Here is a 27,952-nt window from a genome sequence, read left to right as displayed (position 1 = left end):
AACAAATGGTTTGCTGTTTGGAAGGTTTATTCAATCACATTATTATTCAAGAATATATGAGTGTTTACACAGTTTCTGATGAATATTCCTTCAAATAAAAATGCAAATATTCAGAATTATAAAATAAAGGCATCTATGTACAGTGTACAGTGGTCAGAAGAAAGGCCCCTTCACACCAGGAACGAACTATAAAGACAACTAAATGAATATGTTGAAAACAACACAACTTGTGTTGTTTCTTAACACATCTTTGTGTCCAGATAGGGACAACACATTAATTTTAAGAGTGTATAACTAATAATAAAAGCATCCACACTGACCAACGATAAGGAAATCTTATCGTTATCGTTATAGTTTATGTGTGGACATTGTCAATCATATTAGCTAGGACGATACTTTTTTGCCGTTTAACGTTCTTGGTGTGAACGGCCCTTTCTCCACTGAATGTCTCAGTCCTCAGTGCCTTTTGATGATCAGAATCAGAAACAGGATCGGACTGAATTTGCCAAGTATGTTCATAAATACAAGGAATTTGGTTTTATGGAATCCAATCTATGACGGTAAAACATTTACATTAACACAGTGTTCCAATTACAGTTGCCTACTCTAAAGAAATCAAAATGCACACAAAGAAGGTGGTTTCTACATACTGTGTAAAAAGAAAGTCCAAACAACCTTCTCTCTAAAACAGGTATTCACATTTTCAGGGAACTGTGTATTCCTTCTGTCGTGTACACATTTTTAAAAATCTACAGCTGAAGTGGACTGGGACATAACTGCTTACCGGTATATGAGTTTAGGACACTGTGCCAAGTCCATCCAAGTTTGTTAAAAAACTTCCATTTTACTGCTGGTCCAAAATGTACTACCCTGACCTTGTAAAATGCAGCAAAAAATATGTAGGAAGAACGCTGGATCGAGGAAGTGTACTGAATGCTGGGTCTTAGTACTTAGCTACAGAAGGAATGTACATTTCATTTGTCTAACACCTTTTCGTTGCATGCATATTAAGTTACACATCAAAACCAAAAGAGCAACTGCCATTGGTTGATTACCAATAACAGTAGAAGCTGTCAGTATCGAGATTATCGAACTGTCAAAACAATCACCAACATTATTGCACGTCACCCCAATCCTTCTTGTGTACGTCACAGTGATATGGGATAATTGGAAGTACACAGTAGATAACCCGCATGCATGAGATATGATGCTATTTCGGCTGTCGCTCAGAGAGTTCAAGGGTGCGTTCTGAAAGCGACCGCACTGTGCAAGCCACCTCCGCCCGTCACAATGCTAAAAACTGGCTGTCTATATATGTGAGTATGTGCACGCGCACTTGTGCTACGTTTTGGTCTGATCCATTAGAAGTCAAGCTGGACACAGTGGACAGAGTAATTAGCCTACTTGTTTAAAAAAAAAAAAAACAGTAATGTCTCTGTTGGGATGATTGTGTTAGAATAGACTAAATGGATGTACGCAAGTGATGAAGCTTCCCCATTAAGAGGTCTGTCTCTAAACTAGCCTAATCAGACCACGAAATCTCATCTCATGATTAATGCCGTCTGGGTTATATAGATCTCCTCATGAGGCGCTGTAGTCTTTGGTATGATAGAAAAACTCAACTGTGTGGTTGGGACTCAAGCCTTGATTAGGAACTTAGTCTAACAACACTCTTTAGCCGTTTACAATACAGTTTACAAACCGTCCCTCTAACACATAATATAAAATAAGACGTAAACGAAACTCTTCACATAATCTGCTAAATAAAACAGTTTCAGGAGGTCTCACCAAGGCTTACTCCACAGGACTTTTTCTGCGTCAGGTACCTATATGTGGAGAATTTCTGCGTGGTGTGGAGTATCAGTATGTGGAGTATCTGTGTTTGGAATATCCGCTGTATGTGTGCACCATCTGTGTGTGAAGTACCTGTGAGTACTATGCCATGCAGAGACAGTGATCACTTGTCAGCACTGCATCAGATATGCAGAGATATAAACCGCCTGCTCACGCCATACACAGATGCTGTGTCAGTGTAAAATCTATACAGAGCCCATCTGCCCAATAGCAACACATTTTACACGTTTCCACAGGGCACTTCAATGGTGAGCAGACACATGCTGAGAGCTGGATATATTGGATGTTAAAAAAACTATAACAGAGGTAAAATACTTTCACAGTAACATTTCAGATTGTATGATTTTGCTGAACCTGACGTCCAACAAAAATATTAAGACCACTGAAGTATGGATGCCATGTAGTTAAATTTACTGTAGATAGAGTAAGTGTGGTCAGTCCCAGCTAAATCTTGGCTGTATCTGACCCTGATGTGGCTCACAAGAAAACTACACCAGGTGTGCAAACTGAAGCGCTCTGTTCGTGTAGCATAAAAATAGTTTAAGAGTTCTAATAGTTTTTAGAAGATTGGTCTAATTTTTTTGAACGTACGTGCCACTATCACATCTGATGTAGCCAGTTGTACTGATGATAGTGGAAGCTAATAGTTGCAGCAGACGCAACACGAATGAAACGCTTCAGATCCGTGCCTGATGTAGCCTCCCTGTGACCCTGATGAGACTTAAACTCTGTTGCTGTGTGTGGGAGTGGTCAATCACTGGTGCTGGTGAGATGACGCTGGCCACCATTTTCTATTCTCACTCAAATATTCCCACCAGTGGACCAGTGGATGTGGTGTCTTTTCTGTGTGTGTGTGTGTGAGTGTGTGTGTGTGTGAGAGAGAGAGAGAGAGAGATGTGTTTGATAGTAATACTGGCCTAACCCACAGGTGCATCTGGACCAAATGGGGTGCGGATCTCATCCCGATCCGCTCCAAAGGCAGCTGTTGTGTGGGGCTGTTCTCGGTCACCGGTGCCGAGATGGAGGCTACCCTCCATTTTTCTATTCATCCTTCTTGGCGTCTGTGAGCCCGGGGTTGTGGGGAGCAGCTCGGTGAAGCACCAGAAGGCCCGAGAGGGTGAGGGAGATCCCCACCCACCACAGAGCAATGTGGGTCTCTCCGAAGATGAGCTGCCCCAGGAATGCCTGCGCAAAAACACAGTTCACACATAAATGTCTCAAGACTGCATTAACACTATTTCTGTTTGGAGGATGGTTTTAGTATTCATTTGATGGTCAACCAACCAAGCAATTACAAGGTTTATTTAGTTTGACTATTATTTATCTTTATCCATATTGTCTTCATTTCAGTCTTTGCATGTTATCATTATTTTACGGTTTACTTTTATTATTATTCTGCTCTCTACACAAGGGGTAGGCTACTCGCTATTACTACAGTGAGCCTGGTTCTGTTTAAATACATGATTTTATCTATCAGTGTGGCTATTTATAACAGCAGCAGGTACTCACTGAGGAGACGAAGTTGGAGGCCGTGGTGGTCACAGTGGTTCGAGTGGAGGAGGAGGAGTATCTGAGCGCTTTGGCCAGGAACGTCCACATCACAGCATTACAGGTAAACAGCAGCCCCCCACACAGCAACCTCAAGGGAATGTGCAGCTGCAGGCAGAGTGATGAGGTTAAACACACACAATTTTAAGTGCTCTGGCTTCAATTAGATGCATAATAATCTGAGACTTTGAAGCAATTTCATCAGTTTGATGAATAAATTACTGCTCCCGTTTTTCCCCTTACAATAGAATTTTTCAGGCAGAGAGAAAATAATGAATAATTAACATTGACGATGGATGTGCGAATAAAATATGAATATGCTGGAGGAATCCTCTATTACATCATCATTAGGCTACAATGCCAACACGTGTTTGGTGTTGAAGGTCATCCTTGCCTAACACAATGCTGTTGGTCAAATATCAAACTGTCTACATTAATACATTTGTATTGTCACATTAACATCAGCCTGCTGTACAATCTCATACAATGTCACGGTCGGTTTGAGTCAAATGTCACATCAACTGAGTTAACGCTAAGGGCAGCCACGAGCCACAATGTCGTCGGTCTTTCTCACGCGGGCATTGCACGAGCGTGTCATGCAGCGTGCACTCGAAGGCGCTGGCGCTGGTGCTGATGCTGAGCGAGCGAGCGAGATGCGGACTGCTGCCAACTCTACTGAGGAACGACCTCGGTGCCACGCAAGAAGACCGACGACTCTCTGTGGAGAATTCTCCCGGAGAAGCCACTGACACTTTAATTATTTAAAGCCGCCCCGAGTCTCATCGTGTTAATTATTCAGCTTCATCAGAAGCAAGGGCTCACCCAGTCACAGGCGGTAGTTTCGTTCTCCTGTCGAAATTTACGCTGTTCGCCCCATGTCCTCAGCCCTGTCTCACAAACACCTTTAAGGTAATCGGTTCCGAGGGACAGTTTCGCAGACGAGGAGGCTACGGCTCCCAAGAAACCCGCCAGCAGTGCATAGAAAACCCCTGGAAACATGCTGACCGCCGAAGCACATATTTTTTTCCCATCTCTCACATCTCTAACATCTCTATTGCTGTTTCAGGCTGCGTGTGCAGGGAATCCGCACTTCCTACCTACAGCCATCCAGTAGCAGCCACACCAATCAAAACACTTGGTCAGCGGTTCAGTCTCCGACGTCAGTGGCCATGAGTGGAGTGTTGCTGTCATGTGTAGGATTGTGGGAGGAGTAGTTTGCTGTCTGCAGGGCAGCGTGATGTTGTGAAGATTTTTTTAATTAAGAACTTATGTGCATTTTACAAAAATAATGTTTGCTATTAGTAGTCATTATAATGATAAAAAACATAACATTAGAGGGCAGTTAAATATCTTAGCTATCTTGGTGTACTGCAGCAGCCAGAGCCGGTCACACTGTGACTCAAGATCCAGAATCCAGTCCTAAGAGCAGGACTGCTGCCCCCAACCCCCAAACACACACAAATCTTGTCTGTGTCATGTTAGAAATGAGATAAGTGCTAATGAAATGCCCTTGACTGGATGAGAGCCTCAGTACATCACAGGCAGTACCATCCGCCCCAGTTACACACTGCTCCCCTTCAGAGCGGAGCGGCACATAGTCTGGGCGATGGGTGTTCACCTCTGCCAGCCAATTAGCTAAATCACAGGGCACTGACTAGACACAGGGATGGAGGAACAGAACAGAGTTATAGAAGGTATTGTGCTTCTTGTCTCACTGAATGACTGTCTCCACAAATAAAGCTTATTATAACAGGTTAGATGCTTTCCAACTCAGCCTTTTCTGAAATGTATGGAAAATATTGTGGGTATGTAGTTTAGGATGGCCTGCTTACTTGGGTAAATATATAGCAATAGCATGTAGCAACAATGATCATGGAACAGTTAATTTTTCAAAACATTTCCTATTCATCATACTCTATCAAATATAGATTCATCAATTTTACCAAAGGCTGTATGTGTATTGATTATGTCTTGTCCTACATTGATAAAATAAATGATTGTTATGGTTTCCATACACTAGTCTTCACAAGATTTGGGCAGTGGAAATTAATGCATACTATGGGATACCAGAGGATGCTTTTAATTCATAAAAGTAGATAGAACAATGCATGTGTGATCTTTTTGGCCAGTAGGTGTCTCTGATGATCTGTGTTTTTTCCCTCTGATCTTCAGATCATTTCATTCCAACCATAGGATGTAATATTGCAGTGCTGCCAATCTACATCTCATGTGAGTTTTTTGTTTTTGTTTTGTAAATATGTCTGAAACTATCATTTGAGATCAGTCAATCACTGAGTAGAGGAGATTAGAGGTGACAATGCCAAAAACATAGATTTTTTTCTGTAAATCAGTCACCATGAGAGAGAAGTGAAATGGAAGCTGATTTGCCACAGGCTGATCCAGTCACTTTTTAAGGTGATGTCCTGTTGTAGTGACACTGAAAAGTGAAAGGTCTCCATTTTGGCTCCTGGCTGAATGTGTAGGATGCGCTCTCATTGAGCCAAGTGCAAAGAGCCTGACTTGAATGTTGGATGTAACACCCTAAATCATTGTAGCTTGTGCCCAGCAAGTTTTTAGCAGCTCACCCCTTACAGTCAGGTGTTTGTCTTTTGCTTTATAGGCTATCATTTATCCATCAATCTCTCTACAGTAACCTTTAACATGAAGTGAGAATCCAGTGGACTTTCCGTGAGGGTGACATAACATGATAATGGTCGAGTGCGAAGCTTTATCTTCACCACATCTCTCCTCATTAGTAGACCACATTATAGCCTGTCTCAGAAGTGCCATCAAGGTAGATAATTAGGCAGTCCTTTGCAAGAGGGCCACTTCAGGGCCCAATTAGTGGTGACCTCTCTGAAACCAGCCTCGTGGCGAGGGCATGGTGGTTTCAGTCCTCCCATCAAGTCCTTGGGGGTAGATAATTAGCCTCTTGTTTCTTGTTGTACCTTGTTAGAAGTTAGAAGATGAGTCACGCTTCCTGTCTGTTATGGCTTCTCGAGTAGTGCCTCCATCGGCTTCAGACAAGGGCAATTATAGCTAGGGGGAAAAATGGCGGACTGGTATCATTTTCTGACTTTGCTTCCTTTTCTTCAAGACGCTCTCTCATCTTTTTATCTCTCCACCAAGCCTGTCTCCATCAGATGCCCCCACACCAGAAGGTCTGATCAACATTTCTTCCTGTTTTTCATGACACCATTGCCTTGTGCTTGCTTTGGGATGTTTACGCCTTGGCAAGCTCTTTGAGACAATGTATAGGCTACTGTTATTGATAGAACAATCAATAATATTTCACTGAATTATCAGTATTTCATGACCCTCAAAGGCACATCAAAGCACAAAATAATGAGATAGATATACTCTGAAATGACCTTTGGGAAACTAGACAACCTCATTTTTTTTCTAAAAAACATAATTATGAAGAGGTAAATTGTGAGCAAACATGTCTATAAGATCTATAGGTAAACAAGGTGTAATGCACCATTTGTGCCACAGCAACAGCAGTAACTAAAATAACATAAATTGTGAGTAGTGTCCAGGACAGTGATAACTAGCACACGCTCATTGCTTTGAACCGGTCTGGTTAATGAACCTTCCCACATACATAAACATTGACCAGTTTAAGTGGTCAGCATTATAGGGTGAGCTGACCTCTCAGAAAACAATTAGGAGGCTAGCGCATCTGCCCTCCATCCTGAATTATGTAGTGTGTGCATCTGGAAGGCCCCTAAGGGAAGCCTTGAATTCTTCAGCAGGTCCACTCTAGTCTTTCAAGAGCTGTTATTGTGAAGGTTATTGCGCCTTGCTTTTGTATCCCACTAGGCAATTGTGCTGAGCTTTCCTTTATTAGATCAACATTCCCTGAAGGAAGTCATGTTTTATCATGTAAGCACATGGAGTTGACCATGAATGCACATACTAGATCCTTCGAATGAAAGAGCTAATGGAACATACTGTAGTGGGCAGAGCTTTCATCCATTTGTTGTGCATCCACTGAATAGAATCCATAGGCAACGTGTCACCACTGAAGCGTTGTTGTAACAGGTGACCTGCAGTGGCCCAGAATTCCACAATGACTATGTGTTCTAGAACGGTTCTGGCCCAATAGCTGGCCTGGACCCGGTGTTCCTGTTCCTGTTCCGGTTGTGTTCTGGGGTCAGATCTGGGTCAGCTCTGGATCAGATGAGGGTGGTAGTGTAGGAGCTAAGGAGCCAGGCTAGCAAGCAGTAGCCAGGGCGGTCCATTCCCTGCTGCCACTGTTGTGACTGTTAAGCAAGGCACTTAACCCAAAGTTGCTAGGGAGACTGGGCCTGTAATAATTTGACGTCTGTACGTCGCTTTGGATAAAAGTGTCAGCTAAGAGAATAAATAATAAAAAGATCCATTCCAAGGTCAGTCATGGCCTAGCTGCTTTTATTTGCACTAAGGAAAACTACAGAGGATGCCAACAAAACCATCAAAGCACCTCGAAAAGAAAAAATGATCTAAATCTGAATCTGCATTATACTATGTAATAGACATCCGCTGACATACTGTAGACTCGCCCTTGTGGCTGCAGAAACAATCAGATCAGGTGAAAGGTGAGTCTGGACTCAGTGTTCCTCCTGCACCAGGATCTGGGCAGCAAGTCAATAACACTGCAAGAGCGGGAGCAAGGTCAGCCATCTTCTCAGTCTAATAAGCTGGCCCTGCATCCCATGCTCCTTGCCATGGCCCAGAATGCAGCCCGGGCAGCCAGAACTAAGATGCTATGGGATTGGACCGTGGAGTGTTGGGGAATTACTGGAAAGGATGGTACAGTATGGATTAAATGAACATCTCTCTCTATATATATCTCTCTCCAAATCTTCCTCATAAAATCTCTCATGAAACTAAATGATTCCACTAATGCTTTGAGCTAAATAGGAAGTGGAGATCAATGGAAAATTCTACAAACTACATTTCACCACATTCACTTGCTGCTGCTCTTGCTGTTGCTGACTGGACCTGATTCATCGCTATATCGGTGGCCTTTAAATCATGGCTTAATGTTGTTTCTTACAGAACAAAAGGCACGGACGTGTACTACTGTGCTCTGCACAACAGTGACCCGATGGCCTCTAGTAATGTTATTTTTGGACAGAAGCACTCCCTGATGGATGGCCGACTCAGCGACATCACAGGGAATTGGTCCAACAGCCCCTGTGATCGATGACCACTCACTTTAACTCAGACTCATTTTCCTGCATTTGCCTGCAGACATCACAGGGCCTGGAAAGTTAAGGCAGAAAGGGAAAACAGAGATCCAGTCTAGATGTTGAAGGGGGGCTTACTGTATGCAGGCTATCCATGGGACATAGGCGCCACATAACCCAGTTAACTTCAAATGGTGGTTCATCACCAGCAGGTTGAATAGAATAGATGGTTATGGTTATGGTTATGGATTTAGCAGACGCCTTTGTCCAAAGCGACACATAAATACAAAACAACATAATAATATTTAAAATTGAACAGGGAACAGATTAAAATGTAGGTCAAATATAGTAAGGAGAATAGTTGTAGTACACAATAATATCAATTCAAGCAATAGCCTAATAAAAAGCAATGTAAAAAGGGGGAAAGGCAATAATAAAACAATAATGTCAATTCAATCAATAATATAAAAACAATGACATGCTAAGACTACATTAAGGAGAATATCAATAATAAACAATAATGTCAAATTAATTAACAGCCCAATTAAAATAAAACAACATTATATAAACCATAACACATGGCTTAAACAACTAAGTATATGTTGAATAGGAATGTCTTTAGACCCCTCTTAAACGACCCAAAACTACCACAGGAACGAAGAGCACTGGGCAGTTCATTCCACCAACATGGAACCACTGAAGAAAAGAGTCTGGAATTAGACCCAGTTTTCATGACTGGTCGACACAACATACGCTCACCAGAAGACCGCAGTGGGCGGTTGGGGATGTAAGGCTTGATTATTGAATTAAAATAACTAGGAGCAGATCTAGTTAGTGTCCTATAGGCCAAAGTGAGAGATTTAAATTTAATTCTGGCTACTATAGGGAGCCAATGGAGAGTAACTAGGAGAGGAGTTACATGTGTCCTCTTTGGCTGATTGAAGACCAGGCGTGCTCCAGCATTTTTAATCAGCTGTAATGATCTTGTTACACAAGCGGGTAAGCCAGCTAATAGTGAATTACAATAGTCCAGCTTAGAGATGACCATGGTCTGAACAAGAAGTTGTGTGGAATCTTGTGTCAGATAAGGTCTGATCTTCCTAATGTTGTAAAGCATAAACCAACATGATTTTGCAATAGAAGCTATGGTTGAAGATACAGGTTGAAATGGGATGATAAACAAAACCAGTGTTTGAGACCAGGGGATTACCTATGTTTGAGACAGAGAAATCTTTTCTGTTTTCTTATGATCACAAACAAATTGCAAAGTTGGGTTGTCTGGGCTGAAATATCTAAAACATTCTCTTTATCAAAGGGTAGTTGCTACAATAACAGTTTGAAGATCCTCTGATTTGAAATGATTGAACTACAAGCCCCAAACTTCTATTTCCCAGTCAGCATGTGGCTCTGGTGTTCTCTTGAGCCCTGGGGCTCATGAGCTAACAATCCCTCTGCTGGTAAATAGAATACAAGCTACATGTGCATGTGTGTGGGGTGAAACCAAGCTTTGGATGACACTGGAACATAATATGTTTGTATTCCAAGCTCAGATAAAAGGATTTGCCAAGAAAAATGTTCAAAGAGGAATGCATGGCTTTCATGAAAATAAGTACAGCATGCAAACAGCCTGTGGTGTACAGGCTGTTTCACCAAACAATACAGCGTTAGACCTGATTGATGTATCATCATTTCTGTAATATGTTGAAATGGATTTTGGCAAGGTAGAGGTGTTGTGTTAATTTAAATCTGGTACCAGGTGCCAGGACACCAAATTTGTGACAGTTTCTAAAATGAGTTTTTGTGGGCCATCTGTGGGAATCCTGTCCCTCAATCTAACGGCCCACATAAACAAGCTTTGCGTCACACTCTGCTATTTAAAGCCTGCATTCAAGCACGCGTATTGATTCATTCTCCTCATATCTAGTGTCATTTATTTGCTGGGAGACACCCCTCCAGCTTCACCTCTTGTGAATTGGCCGCTCTAAAGGTTAAATGGGCCATAAACGTAGATGCTGACGGCAGATTTAAAGAAACTCTCCCGGCCCCATCACTGTAATGGCCTGGCCACTCCCCTCACGGATACGCAGCGGAGGCCTGTAGCACTGGACGGGCGGGAACATGCTGTAAATCTAAATGCACACAGGACTTAATGGATTGGCTTTGTGTAGTAATGGTCCGACCTGGACATCAACTGATTGGGAGGAACCCAGCCCTTATCTAGCTCTGATCTGGCCCGATCTGGCCCGATCTGGCCTCATTATAGCCTGGCTAGCCTCGTTATGCTATATCATGGATGTGTATTTTATTTGGAATTGAGTAATTAAATTGAGCCTTTAAAATGTTTGTTTACAAGAAAGATTTGTTTGCTGTACTTCTGAAAAGTTTTGGTAAGAGTTAAGTATACCAATTTCAGTTTAATTTCACTGCTGGTTATGCCCCTTGGAAATCGCAAGTGAACGAAAGGTCCTTAGACCCTTCTGAATCTGAAATGAGATTTGAAAAGCTGCCTTCTGTGAGATATACTTTACCCTTCAGGTTAGGTATTACCCTTCATACATTAGGTTTTACTGGGGACACCAATAGATAAGGAGATTTTTTTTACAATAATTGAATACACTTTTAGTACAGAATATAGAATAGGCTATACAGTGTGAGCTATGGAATATTCCAGAAATAGACTCAATTTCAGAAGGTTGTGGCATTTACCCATGGGAAGATAGCTGACCTAAGCTTAACCTGAATGAGAGGGTTTTAAAGAATATTTTCTTTACCTTCCTATTACCAATGTAGCAAAGGCCACCTTTTTCAAATAATGCTTCAGCCTGCAATCACACACACACACACACACACACACACACACACACACACCTGTTATTGATCAGACCTTGTCTGCTTTCCTGAGAGCACAAGATGTTGAAATCACCTTGGCTCTCTCCAGGCAACAATATCTCACGTCTGCATCTCTGAACATTACAACGGAGTACCTCTCTGAACATCCTGGTCTCTTCGGACAAGTTTTCTTTCCTTATGAATAATTCAGTGTCAACACAGTCATTATTTCAATTTCTATAGGCTACTAATGGACAGTCTGCATACTGTTTGAAGAATTGCAAAGGACATTTTAAGACATTTTAAGCAACTGCATCTGTTTCTGATTTTGGCAGACAAATGATTTTTTATTAGTCAGGACTTTTGTTAAAGGTTAGATTCATTGCAAGAAGAAGTACTCACAAAAGAATGAAGTGCATTAATACCTTGAATCATCTTTCTGGATCATCTGAATGAATTTTCCTCTAAGACTCTTTGTGACTCTTTGTGTCTATGTGTGAAAAGCAGTTATTGAGCCAACACATTATGGATGTAAAATGTCACAATTAAACAGGAGATTAAACAGCAGCACCTGAGAATAGCTTGTGTTCTTTCCACTCTTTGTCACGGAGATATCAAAGCACTGGGGCCTTAAACAGCCTTTCCAAAGAGGCACTTAGAAACATTTTAACTGCATTCTTCTTCCCAACGGCCACATGAGCGTTGTGAACAATTTATCCAGAAAAAAAAAAGAAAAAGATTTTGAGGCGGCCCAGTCTTCCAGCAGGCAGAAGAGGACAGAGATGGAATGGGGTGGTATCTAAGAGCTAGATGAAACAGGTCACTCTCTCCATCCATTCCTGAGCTGTCTGCCTGCCTCTGCCTCCATGACCCCAGGGCGCCATTCTGTCCAGGAAAGAGCACTTATGGCCCAGTTATGCCAATCTCACCAGGTGGGTACAGAGCCTGCTTCTCAGCATGAAAGATTGGTAGTACACTATACAGTAATCTAAAGTAAAGTTGCCCCATTTGGCAGATGATTTCTTTTTTATTCATTTTTTTATTTTACAAAAACAAAACTCAAATTCGTTTTCCAAATGTGTTCATGCAATTACAGTATTATTCTGTTTCACTTATCCACAGTCTACAATCCAGTGTAGGCTACTTAGTAGAAAATCAAATGTCTTTGATGTATATCACTGTCTTTTCGGCGAATACATTCTGCAGGGATAATTTTGGTACACACGGAACCTTTCACACTTGTTTATTTGATGTTTTCACAGAGACGACGACATGGTAGGCCTACTGACAAGGTTTTCGCAGCACAATCGCCCTCAAGCGCAAAACAGTGAATCAGCATCTCAGACGGGTCGACAATCTTGTACATCATCTATTTACTGGAGCACTCCACCGTCTACTTTACTGTCGTAATGTAGCCAGATTGGTTTGTAATATCCGGGTTGGTCGGAGGGAGTGTCTCTGCTGTGATTTCCAATAGAAAAACGCTGGAACAGCCACACGCCACAGAGCCACAAGCGCCGCAGAGAAAGCAGCAATCCCTGCCGAGCAAAGAACATGACCCGGGCTCGTGCTAGAGAGAGACCAGCGAAAAGAGAGATAAACATGGATTTTTGCCCTTTTAATGTATTGGATTTAGCTTGAGAGACATCTGATGGGCGCCTCACCACTTATGTTTTAGCAAGAAAAAAGCAAAACAACCTTGCCGCTTCATTCGTCCCATCGTCAGTATGGAGAAAACGCTTTACGGTTCGCCTGGGACTGCAAAAGCGAACTCAGGATCTCTGCCCACGGACAGGGGGAATTCTGCAAGGAAGATCGGCAGGACTGGATCCCATAGTCCGGGCTCGGCCTCCCTCGGCTGCCAAGGGGGCGGCGGTGGAAATCGGGGAGATTTGTTGGGAAACAGCATGAATTTGCAGCAAGCTCACAAGCGGCTGTTGGAAGGCGTGTTGAGCAAATACACAAACCTCATCCAAGGTTGGCAGAACAGGTAATGATATACCCATAGCCGTAATGTGACGGTAAAGTTATGATGGGTCGGTCGTATTTCATAAATTTAAGCTATTCAGTTCACATGCATAGGCAGCCTATAGGTGATCGCTATTTAATGTGTAGGTCTATCTCAAACTATATATTTTGAATTCAATATGGATGATTGTTAGTCTGAAGAAAAATAGATTAATAAAATTTCAGTCACAGTAGGCTAATGATAAAAGTATTCATCATACATGTTCGAAATGTTTGTTCAGTGGCCTGTTTTCACGTGGACAAAAGTGTGTTTTGAAAAGTTTATTGAGGCTAATTGAAACGCCGGAACAGAACAGGGTGTCAGGCTGTAAAGTTTAACTCGGTGTGCGTAACGTAGAGCAAATATTAGCTCTTCCATGGGATGCAATCACCATTACGTGTCGTGGATTGTGAAACACTGGCCGAAATTGTTACATTACGCGTTGGAAAGTTTGGATGTTGGTGAAATGTGGGGAAATTGTGACTACAACGTGGCAATTTGTATGTCATGTGGATAAACTATGTGACCGTGGACACGCACTCTCTGTTTGTGGCCATTACAATAAACGCACACCCATATTGGGATTAGATTAGAACTGTTAGAAATTACCACAGTTAGGCTAAATAGGCTTTGAAGACCGTTATTGGCAACTGTTTTTTCCCTCATTTAAGGGATGTCTGACTGATAGAGAATGACCGTCTCATGTTATTGTGATAACAATTCATAGAGCAAATGTGTGGCAAGGGCACCTTCAGCTGTCCAGTCAATCAGCCACTACAATGTTTTTTGAATTAAATTATCATGAATGTAATTCTTAAAATGTAAGTAATATTTCACCAGGCTTTTTTTTGTGTTTGTGAACTGCAATGTGTTCTCATCAACCTTTGCACAGCAGCCTACTTGTAGTGTTGGAAGTCAGTCATACAGGTACTGTGATGCTGCTCAGCAGGAGAGAGAGAGAGAGAGAGAGCAGAAAAAAGACCTGGCTGATACACTGAGCATGCCCTGTTGTGTGGGTTGGTGGGTGGAGAGGGCACTCCATACATTTGTGATTGAGAGCAGAACATAAAGCATAGCTGGGGCCCTTCTTATTACTCACCTCCCCTCCTCATCACTCCCAGGGGCATAATAGCAGAGGCTGCGGGTGACATTTTTAGGGCCGCACATGTGATGTAGACTGAGGAACAAATCCTTCTAATGTCTTCTAAAAGAAGTCAACTCCAGATGCAGAAAACATTCTGAACCATCTAAATCTGCTTTTACTCGGTGTACTTTTACTTGGTGTGCTGAATGATGGATCCCATTTGTTTAGAAATTGGAGGTACATGGTTGACTGTTTGTTATCAGCATAGAAAGGTAGCAAGGCTCCCTAAACATGATATAAGGGCAGGTTATGTGCCATATGGAAATACCCTGGCATTGCCCAAGAGTAGGAGATAGGAATAGGAGTATCTAAGATCAGTCATTGTCATGTCATTCAAAAGCTGAATGCATGCTACAATATTATTCAGTGTTTTTTTATATTGTCTTATATATACAATATATAATATATAATATATATATATATATATTTATTATTATTATTATTATTATACAGCTCTTCACAATACTAGTAGAATGTTACATTTTACAATGTTCTACTGTCAAATAGGTCCGCTGCGTGTCGGGGTCTGGTTTGCCCTGTTGGGACTTATTTTCCCGATAATGACCAGCGTTCTATACATTATACTTTATATATAGTCTTAATTGGAATCCATTGAGCATTGGTTATAAACATGTTCCACATGGCCCAGTCCACCTTACCGTGTTTACATAGTTCATAGTTTACCCACCTCTTATTTTACCACTACACCACTGCCTTGATTGTACTACTTGTGTTTGCTTGGACTAACTATGTGTGTGGACTGTCTGTTTGTTTATCATGGTAAGAGTGCTTGTTTAGAAAGTTTAGAAACTTTTCCCTTACCTGAGAGAGGACCAAAACTAAGACAACCTGAGACAAATCCTAGAAGTCAGCACACTCTGTGTTGTGCTAATCTGGACAGAGATTTAAAAAAAAAAAAAAACACAAGTTGTGTTATTCTCAACCCATTTGTTTTAAGAGTGTAGGTACCAACAGAATGAGGACAGATGAACAGGTCAAGGAGATGAACGAAACTAAGAAGGAATTTATTCATTTATGGGATCCTGCTGAAGGTACATTGCAGCAGGAGCTGACACCACAATTGTTCAGCGTTTTGTGTTAATGGCTTCTCTTCTCTTGGGTGAGCTTGTCCTTTCCTGAACATATCCATCGCTGGATCTTGCGGATACAAAGGCTCTTGGCTTTTGAGCCACCCACTCCCTTTTGCTTTAATGAACTGGAATATTGCCAGGTCAGGAAAGGAATTGGTGGCAAGTCTTGCTCCGAATGAGTAGCGGGGCAAGGACGTTGGTCGCTACGGCGATTACCCTGACCTTTATCGGCGGTGGGCACTCGACCTGAGAGAGAGAGAGCTTCTGAAGGGGAATCCATCAAAGCACTGGCTAGCCTACCTGCCACTCATCCCTTCCCCTGAGGCGGCTCGGCTGCTATGTATGCATGACATATGCATGCATTTGTCATTTAATGTGTGTGTTTACATGCTCCTTATGATGAATTGCAGTTTACAGAGAGCAAGTTTACAGGTGACTGTACTCTCTGTGCTGTCGGCAGTGTTTCAGACAGAGAGTTTGTTGTGTTCTGCTCAGTCTCATCCGAGCTGTTTATGTTGTGTGATGCATTGGATTCAGCACTAATTTTCATCTAGAACTTACACTATAGTATACTTATAATATTATAAGTAGACTACTTACAGTTACTAATAGAACACTACTTTGTACAAATGCAGCTTTACCTCTTCTTTTGATCACAATATTGTGTGAGGGTTATGGTGGGGGTTGGGGGGGATGAGGACAAAGGTGAATCTAGCCTTTGTGTATTTGAAGAATGTGCTGACGGACTGAGCAGGTATCATGAACAGGGGCACACCACGGCTTTCTTTCTCTGCGTATGTGAGTGAATGAATCTGCAGTTTGCAAAAGTACTGTGTGTGTGTGTGTGTGTGTGTGTGTGTGTACGGCTGCTCTTGAAAGTGGATGTGTGCATGTGTCCCTGTCTAAAATGCGTGTGTAAGAGCCTGTGCATTGATTGATTAAATGGATGAATGACGTGTGTGTTCCAGAGCTGTGCACTGACATGTAGGCTGTAAACATGTGTTGTGGTGTGCCTTGTCCCGGAGATACAGTACTGTGTGTGTTTGAAGTGTTCTGTGTGTTGAAGTGGTCAGACTGTATAATGTGTACATGTTTGTGTCCACAACATGCACAATGTCTGGTGTGTGTTCACAATGTAATGTGTGTGTATTTAAGGTTGATTGGGTGTGTGTGTATTTGGGGATGAATTACCCCTGCCCCTCTGTGTGGCAGCTCTAGAGAGTGTCAGACACACAGCTCTGCATGGAGGAGTGCGACGACTGAATTACTCTCTCCCTCACACACACAACTTGTTATGCCAGACTAATGCACATATCACCATTGTGTTCTCACACACACACAACTTGTTATGCCAGACTAATGCACATTGTGTTCTCTCTCTCTCTCTCTCTCTCTCTCTCTCTCTCTCTCTCTCTCTCTCTCTCTCTCTCTCTCTCTCACAGTACTTTCTCTCTCTCTTTCTCTTTCTCTCTCTCACACACACTCACACACTCACCCTCACACACACACACACACACACACACACAAACATACACTCAACCATTAGGTGTCAACCACCTCAAGCGATCACTGATCCTTAGGTTAAATGATAACATCTGAAAATTCTCTTGCTGAAATTATAGTCTGATCTCCTTATACAGTATACACACATAAAAATGTTCATGCACAGTTTATAGAATCATTTCTTTCACTATACTCCAACTTACTTTCTCTCTCTCTCTCTCTCACACACACACACACACACACACACACACACACACACACACAATCAGAAATATGTGGGCGCCTTGCCAGGGCATATATAATCCCTGTTCCTAATTGAAGAGGCAGCATGAGGTGCCAGGGTGAGATGTGGTCCCCTGACACAGACAATGCCCTAATGATTCGTGATTGGGGGTAGGCTGACCTGCACAAACTGTGTGATGATTCATGAGAGGAAGAATTGAGGTATAAAGGGAGAGTGAAACTAATACAGAGAAGTAAGGTTAAACTGACACATTTCCCAAGTTCACCCTTACCTATTCCTCCTCTTTCAGTGAGAAGATTTTAAGCCATCCTTACAATTTGAATCCCCCAGGTTCCAAAAGACAGACTCAGATGGGGTTTTCTTCATAACACATAATCATTTGGATAGCAATCTAAACATACCGGTAATATGGAAAAACTGAATTGTTTGTTTCATTGCCATTGTAATTTGCTTGTGCAAAATATAGACCAAAGACAATCACAGTGGGATTGACGTACAGTACATCTTGTCGTAGCGTAGGAACTGTTGCCACTCTTACAAATAAAAGACATTTTGTGCTTGGGCTGTACTGTGTTTACAAAAGAACTGGAGATATGGAGAACGGGTGTGAGATGCTGAGAGAGATGCTAAGAATTTTCATTTGGAGAGAGAGAGAGAGAAGAAAAAGAGAGGTTGAGTCAGTAGGTTGGGTGTGAGGGGGAGGGGAAATGTTTTGCCTCTGTCAGCACAGGACTGCATCTCAAGGTTGCTGTGACACCCATGCACCGGCATCCTTCCAGGAAGGGCATCAGGAGGAGCGCAGTGCTTATGCTCATCACAGCACATTGCTGGTTGCTATGGTGATGGGGAAACATGAATATAGGAGGGTTTGTTTTTTGCAGAGCACTCACATAGTGTAACCTGAGATTACCTGAAGTCACTTGCACTCACACACACACACACACACAAACACACTGAGGCACACACAAGACCTCAGTGACAAGTGTTTGAAAGGTGTTAAGTGAAAAGTTTAGATTTCCTTTAGTACCTTTGTATTAAAGGAGAAATCCATTGATTTCATGAAGAGAGAGAGTGATGAAGAGGAAAAGAGATAGAGATGGAGAGAGAGATGACAAGAGAGAGTGATGAGTCTTTTCAGAAGAAAGAGATGAAAAGAAAGAGAGTATAAGTGTATATACTCTTTTGATCCCGTGAGGGGAATTTGGTCTCTGCATTTATCCCAATCCGTGAATTAGTGAAACACACTCAGCACACAGTGAACACACAGTGAAGTGAAGCACACACTAATCCCAGCGCAGTGAGCTGCCTGCAACAACAGCGGCGCTCGGGGTGCAGTGAGGGGTTAGGTGCCTTGCTCAAGGGCACTTCAGCCACGCCTACTGGTCGGGGCTCGAACCGCACCCCTCCGGTTATAAGTCCGAAGCGCTAACCAGTAGGCCATGGCTGCCCTAGCCTGAGGGATGAAGAGAGAGAAAGATGGAGAAAGAGAGCTATGGAGAGGGAGTGGTAATGACTCCGTTCCCCAAAGATGAGGTGCAATGACAGTCTGAGCAAGGCTTTTCCCACCTACCTTTGGCAGGTAGCCTATGTTTGTGTGTGTGTGTGTGTGTGTGTCTGTTTTGTATGTGTGTGTCTGTTTCGTGTGTGTTTGTGTGTCTGTGTACGTGTGCATGCATGTCTGTGTGCGCATATTTGTGTGCGTGCATTTGTGTTTGTGTGCGTGCGTGTGTGTGGCTTGAGGAAGTGGTGCCTGTTGAGGTTGTACCAAAAAACTCCCGAGCTTATTTATAGTCCGTCTGTTGTCATTTAATCAATTAGTCAAAGTGCTGAGCTGAAGGAGGGTAGGTGCCAACTCATATCCTGAAGGCTCAGTCTCAGTTTGTCCGTTTCTTTCGGTGAATAGGCTAGTCTTTGGGAATTTCCTCTCATCTGGCTGGTCAACGAGTGTATTTCTGTTTTTTGTAGTCTCTCCTTGGTTTTTATAATGCTTATTGTTCAGTATTTTGTCTCTCAAGTGATATTAAAGTGCGTATGTCAGGTTAAAACATTTTTTTGAAGGGGATTTTTCAAAATCAACTTTAAATACAAAAAGAACAAGACAAATGAAGGGACATGAAGCAAGATTGTAGTGAGTAGTGATTTTTCAAAAAATCAACTTTAAATACAAAAGAACAGTATTTACAGTTGTTTTTATATCTGAATTTATTTATTCCAGGAAACATTCCAGACACAATGATGACCTCATAAGAGGGAGTCCAAGTTGGTCAATTAAAACACATGGGATAAGGGATCATAAAGTAGGTTTTTTTTTACACTGATGAGGCCAAAAACATGACTTCATTCCAGTATGTCATGCTAGAGTCTACTACCTGTCTGACATAAAAATATCCTGATACCTTTTTTCTTTACTGGCAACCATTATTGATCTTAAAATGTGATGAAGAGGATATGGGTAAGTAGCAATGCTTGAAAATGCCAGTTGTGTCACTTGCCATCACATAAAGGCCATTATATAGCCTAAACTAAGTAGAATAAGTAAGCAACTCATTAGTCTGTGTTCAGCCAACCATGGGCATATATGCTTTTCTTTAGAGACCTGACTTAAACCATAAGTGTATATGTGCTACCACACATTTGCTCTTTATATATATATACATCTGCTTATCAACTAATGTTAGCTATAGACAGACTATTAATTTGCTTACTGATTCTACTTAACTTGTTGTATATGAAAGCCTATGTTATGGCAAATGACACAACTGCCATTTTGAAGCCATGATGCATACTAATAGTGATCCGATCCTACTCACACCCCTAATCAATTTCTCACTGATGATTTGATGGCCATGATTTACCTACATTTTGTAGCCTATTCGTCTTTACTTTGTCCCTGCCAGTCAGGCTCATGCTTATGAACCACATATGTCATAGAGAACATTTTTGGCCTTATCAGTGTAAAAGAAAATGCAGTTAAAACCCATTCTCTTCTATGCTCAACTTTGCTGGACTCCCTCTTATGAGGTCATCACTGTGTCTGGAATGTTCATAAATTCAGTTATAAAAATAACTGTAAATATTGTTCTATTGCATTTAAAGTTTTTTTTTTTCAAGAAAAATCACTACTCACTACTATCTTGCTTCATGTCCCTTCATTTGTCATTTTTTTTTTTTTTTTTTAACCTGACATACGCATTAAGTTTCTCTTGCTATGCCAGACTTGTCTTTGGGGGGGAAGAGACTGCTAGCATCAGCTGCTTTTGACTAAGTGGATGTTGATATCATGGAGAAAATATCTGTTGTCTGTTGTGTGAGTGTAAACCCGCTTCGGTCAGCAGTTTGTAAAGCAGTCTTGTGACTGGGTCTGGCAACACAATGATTTACTGACTTATGCAATAGTTGAATTTCTAACATCTTCATTCAGATCCATTCAGTCTATCACAGCAACAACAAATATAATATGATTCATTTCTTTAGTTACTTTCCTGAAAGTTTTAAATCAAAGCTGCTTTACCCCAGAACTTGACTTATGAATGCATGTTACAAACATTGCAAACATAAAAATCAGTCCAAATGTTTTGTTTTTGCTAGATACCGACATAACATTTAATTGAAGCACGGTTCAGAGAATATTTGCTCTTTCAGAGATGGCGAGTTTGATGGATTTGCAGCAACATATTCTTTGACAATCATATATTCCCCTCTGGATCAGAATTCTATTTTAGTTTTAGTAAAATATCAGTTATTTTGTCCTGCTGGTCTTCTAACAAGATGGACTGTATCTTGGTGGTGGTGGTGTTCAGGGGCACTGGGAGCTGGTCAAAGGTCAGCAGTGAATAAAGAGCCGTCTCTCTGTGTGTGTGTCTGTCTGTGAGGAAGCTGGATGCAGGGATCAGTCAGTGGTCAGCAGTAAATAAAGATCAGTGGTGGAGTCTGTCTGTGCAGGGTGAGGCAGAGATGGCGTGTGTGTGTGTGTGTGTGTGTGTGTGTGTGTGTGTGAGAGGCAGAGACAGCGTCAGATGGATAAAGGCATTCACATTAGTCAGCTATGTGTGTGTGTGTGTGTGCGTGTGTGTGTTTGAGACCCTGATTGGTAGAGAGGAGCACACAGCCAGCGGGTCATGTGGAGTTGATGCCTCTGTTTTTATTACAGATAGATGGATTGGTGGAGAAAAGAGAAGGAACTGTTGTTTGGGTCTAATGGGTAGAGAGGGAGTGCAAAGTCATCGTGGCCACCAGGAGCTGGTGCTTCCTTTTTATTAGTGTGTTTACCAGAACGAATCTCCGGTACCAAGAGGACAATTTTGAGAGCTTGCACTGAGCCTGCCCTCTGCTAGGAAAGTTGTACTGCTTTGTCTTTCTTCCCCATCAGAAGAGAGCACAAAGAGGAGAGAGTTGAGGAGTACAGCGCTGTAGCTGCAGGGCTTTATCATCAGCAACATCACAGCTAGCTGCCCCTATGACCTCTTCTAAAGTCACAGAGACTCCGCTCCTGTGGAGAGCAATCTGCACAGAAACGCTAACGAAGACGAGCTCTCACACAGAGCATTCTTGAATCGTGCAAGATGACACGTGCGTAGCATTGGATAGCAATCTAACACACACACACACACACACACCATGTACATACAAGGTTGTGCACGGCCTGTGTGAGAGATGGAGATGGAAATTCTGCATGGCAAAAAAGTTTGCAGCTCTGTTCTGTAAAGGTTGGAGTGATTTCTGAGAGTGATGAAGATTAGGGTCATGACTGTGTTTGTCAGTGTGTGAGTGTTTAAGTGAGAGAGTCGTGCCTTTGTATGTGTGTGTGCATGCGTTTGAAAAAGTGTATGTGTGCCTTTGCATGTGTGTGCGCAATGCGCATGCGTTTGAGAGAGAGAGAGAGAGAGAGAGAGAGAGAGAGAGAGAGTGAGTGTGTGTGTGTGTGTGTGTGTAGTGGGAGGACAGTGATGCAAGCCTAAGTAAAGGGCCTTAATCAGGGCCAGGCGAGCCTGATCTGAGCGGCCGGTCCTGCACGGGACGTTGGCGAACATGCTCGTTCCCCACAGGGAGACAACAGAGGATTGCTGGAGCGGAACGGTTCTCTGCAGTCTTTAAATGGAGAACAAAGACAGAGTGAAAAGGAAGAGGATGATGAAGAAGAGGGCGAGGAGGAGGATGAAGAAGAGGGCGAGGAAGTTGATGAAGAGGAGGATGAAGATAAAGATGAGGAGGAGGAGGAGGATGATGAAGAGGAGGATGAGCGATCATCTCTGGGCAGAACAGAGCCAGGAGGAGAGGAGTGACATGGGTGAGAGGAAGGAGGTGTATGTTTGCTCCTTCCATGTCAAGGGAACGGAGAAGGGAGGATGCAAGAAGTGAGTTATTAAAGGAGAGATGGAGGGAGGGATAGAGAGATGAGGGAGGGATATATTTCTTCCTCCTGTTTTTTGAGAGAAGGTTATACAGAAAGGAAGTAGGAAGGAAGTTTCCCCCCTGTGCTTCAGAGAAGGACAGAGAAGGATGGAGGGAGGGACAGAAAGCTGGAAGGACGAGTGTGCTTGTTCCTTCAATGTATGAGGGCAGAGATGGAGGGAGGGAAGAAAGAAAGAAACTGAGGGTGGGCACAATAAAGGGAGTAAGGAGGAGGTGGAGTGTGTTTCTTCCTCCTGAGTATGAGAGAACGAGGGTATGAAGGAATGGAGGGATAGAGAGAGTGAGGGGTGGAGGTGTGGAGTTATTGACCTGATAATGGCTCGTGCAGCTTGTTCCTATGCACAGTCAATACAACGGCGTCCTTAATCACTCTCTTCAGTAGTGACATTGATCATATGCCCAGTGGGACCCCAGCATTGAGGACCTCAGGCAGCCACAGGGTGCATTGACATGCTATGAGAAGAGATCCTTAGAACAAGCACCAATAACCCAATCACCACAAGCAATTAGCAATGGTGATAATTATGCACAAACACTGTGCACTGTGAAGAGTTGCCCTGCTGTGGACCTTGGTGTTCTAGATTTTCTTTTTTTAAAACTTTGTTACCATGGTTGCCAGGAGCGAGCCGTTTTTATAGTCCACAGTCACTGCCATTCCCTTTAGCTTAATAGCTAATGTGTAATAACTCAATCCTAATCAGGTTGGACTTTGATTACCTGCACTATCACATCACAACCATGTAATCTTTATAGGAAGTATGATGTCATCCTCCATAAAGCTAGTCTGGGGTCATCCTATCATGCTTTGCCTACCGATCCCCAAGTGCCAGTGCCTGGTGTCAATCATATGCCAGACTGATGTCATCTTAAAGTAATCCAGTGATTTTTTTTTTTTACCTTCAGTTTTAAGGGCGTGCTGTGATCTGCAAATGCTGTCCTTACCTCAGCAGGTATCTGGGGGCAGGGGGCAGCCGTGGCCTACTGGTTAGCGCTTCGGACTTGTAACCGGAGGGTTGCCAGTTCGAACCCCGACCAGTAGGCACGGCTGAAGCAAGGCACCTAACCCCTCACTGCTCCCCGAGCGCCGCTGTTGTTGCAGGCAGCTCACTGCGCCGGGATTAGTGGGTGCTTCATCTCACTGTGTGTTCACTGTGTGCTGAGTGTGTATCACTAATTCACAGATTGGGATAAATGCAGAGACCAAATTTCCCTCATGGGATCAAAAGAGTATATACTTATACTTATACTTGTATTTGGGGGCCAGGGCTCTCCATTCTCCCATCAGTATATCACAGGTCTCCCGTGGTTCTTTTCAGTTAGTAAAGGAACTTTAGCAATGCAAATTTCATCAGGATGATTTAACAGAAGGTACAAACACAGTTCTTTTAAAACGCCATGTTTTAAATGATAATAGGCTTGTAGTATTTTCAATGTTTTTAAAATCTGATCTGCTGATTTGGATGGTCTGTACATCTTTAGGTATGAGCTTTGGTATAAGATTACATTTTTTGTGGTTGAGCAAAAAAAGAATGTCAATGCATTAAAATGCGAAACAATGTAACAAGACTATGGGAAATATAATGTGTCCTTGTTCTTCCAGAGATATGAAATTTTAGATGTTCTGGAAACATTGTAATTTAGGACAACCAAGACCACAGATTGGGCCTGTACTGTAATTGTACAGCTTTGAATCACTTAATGAAGGGTTTTGGGCTTACACCTTTAGGATACTTTTCAACGCTGAAGAACCTTGTTTTAGGACAGACTCTTTCTGTCTAGCAGGATTGTTCACACCAGGGTTTCCGTTGTCCGGTAATTACCGGACATTGACCGGAAAAAAAATGAAATGTCCGACAAAATTAAATCTCTCCGGTCAAATTGTCCAATTGAAATTGGCTAATAATCCCGTCCCCCTAACGCAATCTGAATTTGAGAATAAGCCTTAAAATGTAAGCCTATATTAAAGCAATACGTCCTTTGGCTATGTTTTTAAATGTACAGGCTCTACCGTTTGAAAGCTATTAAACAACACGCATAGCCTATGCTGCATTTCAAATACTGTAGGAAACATTTCAAATAGGAAGCGCACGCTTAAAACGTCCATGTTAAACAACGAACAAATGAGGGCCTGTCCACACGGAGATGCTTTTTAGGTTAAATGCAGAGGTTTTGCTTCGTCTTGGCCGAGCGTCCAAACGAATCCTGTAAACGCACTGCCCGAAACTGCACTTTTCTGAAACCTGGTCCCAGAGTGGAAAATCTGAAACCGTAGCCCGTTTGAATTTGTTTAGACAGCGAAACCGCACATCCTGCTTGCGTATCGATGATGTCATCGCCACACCTCAGCTGCTGCCCTGGACTTGCACCATAAGATAAATATCACAACTGGTGCTGCGCAGCGCCGATAGCTTATGACTTGGTGGACTGAACACAGTTTTTCCCGGTTTTTTTATGCATTCTAGCTACTGTCAGTGACGCGAGAGAACTTAAGTTATTAGGAAAGTGCGGTGTAAGTTTAGGCTACATTAATTTGTGCGTAGTGCCAGTGTCATTCATTTATTTTACATGTCTTACAACATATATACATGCATTCACAGTCGAGTGAAATCAGATATAAGCATACAAAGACGCAAAACTCACGTTAAGCCGATGGTAGCACACTGAATGCAAATGCGCGATTTGATGCAGGTAAACGTATTGACTGTTACTAACGAAAGTTTTATAGCAACATTATAAATGTGGCGACAGAATAGCCTAGAACTTGGGTAAGCCTTGCGTTTAGTAGCCTAATTGCGGTGATGGCCAAAACTAATGTGAATCACAGACTATCCTACAACCAAAGAAAGTAAAGGTGATTAGTAGGCCTACCTGCGTTAGCCAAATAAAGGACGGGACTGCACCCTTCACAAACCGTAAAATAAAGTTTATTAGTTTTACAGTTGACAGTTCACCATCAGTACACACAAACAATTCTGGTTTCCTTGCACTAGCCATTTCGTCGTAGCCTATTCTGTCTGTTTGTAAAGCGCAAGTTTTGTAGCCTGGGTGTTCCCATGCTGCCTTGCGCACGATTTGATTCACGCTGCTAAGGCAGCCTGGAGACCATGGAGCAAATTTTCACCTGAGATAGGGAACCAATCACAGAACAGGTGGGAAAGCAAGACGATAATGAGCTATGCACAGACGCATTTGATAGACATCCGTGACACCCAATAAACGGATCTGGGCATTTTTTTCAAATACGAGAAAATGAACGTTTGGTTCCCAGACCACGTCTCATTGAGAAGTGGTGGCGCTAGCCAGGCAACACGTTTTGGTAAATTTCTGTAAAGAAACAGTGCCACCTATAGGCCTGGGGTATGAAGTAACGTGTTGAGTCGTGTTGAGATGGATCCGTTTGGACGCAAATATTCTTGATACTGTTCCAGGGAAGACGGAGGAAAAAAAGATCGGTTTGGTAGGTGTGGACTAGGCCTGAGTGAGGCGGTTCAAACATGGCCAGGCCCAGGCAGACTAGCCTTAAAGTTTTTTTTCAGAGGACAGACGCGATGGATGATGATAAATTGGTAACGTCTGAAGCCTCAGATGTCCGGTCAACTCCACCACCACCAGATAAAAAGCATAAGTGTCGGGCGTATCTGTCGGAATAATGACGTTGGAAGTGGAGTTGCGGGGTTGCGGCCGCTCCAAGACACTGTCATTCTCCGTGTACACTGGACATGCAACTGTTCTGTACCCAAAGCATGCCTATGCTTTCTCTGTCTATGATCTGCAGGGTTAGGGCCTCCTCGACGAGGAGATTGCTGGTCCGCGGATAATTTCCGGCACAATTAAACGATATCATTGAACCGCGGACGGAAAGAAAAAGAAACTAAACATTTCCCAGAATAGGAAATATTTCTTAATTTATTGTTATCAAATAAAGAGGCATAGCCTTAGGGGGTATAGTGGTGTGAGCGCTCATTCTTGTGTGTGCGCATCTGTGCAAGTTAAACAGTGGAACCACTGGAGATAACGTGGGTATAGCAGCAACAAACAACGTAGCCTTTTTAAAACAATGAACGAAGCGGACTCTTGCTGTCCATGAAAACATAGATAGGCTACTGGCTAGATCTTGTTAGGCATGTTTACGTAAGTTAGGCTAATGAACATGTTGCATTCTATTCAGCCTGATTATGTCATTCTTTAAGCTACATAGCCTGTCTCCAGTGTTCCTCAACGTGACTAGGTAATTAAGAAGCGATAATAGGACATTTGACCGGCATACCATCAAAATGTCTGGAAAAAGAAACCTCTGCCGGTCACTTTGACTGGCACCATTTTTTCCTAGCGGAAACTCTGGTTCACACAGAACATAATCTGCTTAAAATATTACATTGTTAAATATTCCTCAAATTGGTGGTACCTGACAAAGCCAATAGCTAATGAGAGACTCAGGAGAAGTTTTTATCCCCAGGCCATCCGAACTCTGAACTCACACTATACTGACTTTGCACACATTCACTCCTCAGCACTGTCAAACATTTCCCAACTCTGAACTCACACTATACTGACTTTGCACTCATTCACTACTTAGCACTCATGACCCCCCACACACACACACCTACAAGACTTTTAGCACTTTTACATCCCTCCATCCCAGACCTTTTTATTTATTTTCTTATTTCATCACACGCCAAAAACACACACACACACACACACACACACACACATATCTGACTTTCTCCAACTTTTTGCACATCTCCATCCTTTTTATTTATTATTTTTGATTTCTCCTCCATCTACCCATGTCCTTGATTGCCTAGCCTTTCTGCCCCCAACCCCCACCCCCAACACACACACTTACATCATCACTGTCATCACTTCACATACATACAACACACTGCTTGCTACAGTAAGCCTCCTCTACATACTTACTGCACACTGCCCCCTACATACACAGCACATTGTCTTCAGGATCTTCTCCAACACACATCCTCTACATACTTACAGCACACTGCCCCACCTACACACTACACACACACACACACACAGTCACTGCTCCACTCCCCTCCCGCCCACACACACATCTTCACTGTCATCACTCACATACATCATACATACAGTACTCTGCTTGCAATAGTAAGTCCCTGCCCCCACACATAC

General features: G+C 42.6%; 2 protein-coding genes across 2 annotated transcripts in view; one reads left to right on the top strand and one right to left on the bottom strand.

Annotated features, from left to right (window-relative positions):
- Positions 1 to 9: 9 nt before the first annotated feature.
- LOC125284778 (transmembrane protein 42) lies at positions 10 to 4,484 on the bottom strand. The gene is made up of 3 exons (XM_048228893.1): positions 4,225 to 4,484; positions 3,364 to 3,510; positions 10 to 3,039 (listed from the first exon to the last, which is right to left on the bottom strand). Exons 1-3 carry the CDS (start codon positions 4,399 to 4,401, stop codon positions 2,896 to 2,898), a joined length of 468 nt encoding a protein of 155 aa, XP_048084850.1. The 5' UTR covers positions 4,402 to 4,484; the 3' UTR covers positions 10 to 2,895.
- Positions 4,485 to 12,697: 8,213 nt separating this feature from the next.
- The window catches only part of LOC125284776 (oxysterol-binding protein-related protein 10), a 77,496-nt gene continuing 62,241 nt past the window's right edge, over positions 12,698 to 27,952 (top strand). Inside the window, exon 1 of the mRNA XM_048228890.1 lies at positions 12,698 to 13,395. Within this exon, the coding sequence (XP_048084847.1) occupies positions 13,133 to 13,395 (263 nt within the window). The 5' untranslated portion in view covers positions 12,698 to 13,132. The remainder of the gene's footprint in view (positions 13,396 to 27,952) is intronic.

Source organism: Alosa alosa, chromosome 20 (assembly GCF_017589495.1).
Source record: "Alosa alosa isolate M-15738 ecotype Scorff River chromosome 20, AALO_Geno_1.1, whole genome shotgun sequence".
Lineage (NCBI taxonomy): Eukaryota > Metazoa > Chordata > Actinopteri > Clupeiformes > Clupeidae > Alosa > Alosa alosa.
Note: the sequence above shows the minus strand (reverse complement) of the source record. Positions and strands in the feature narration are given on the sequence as shown.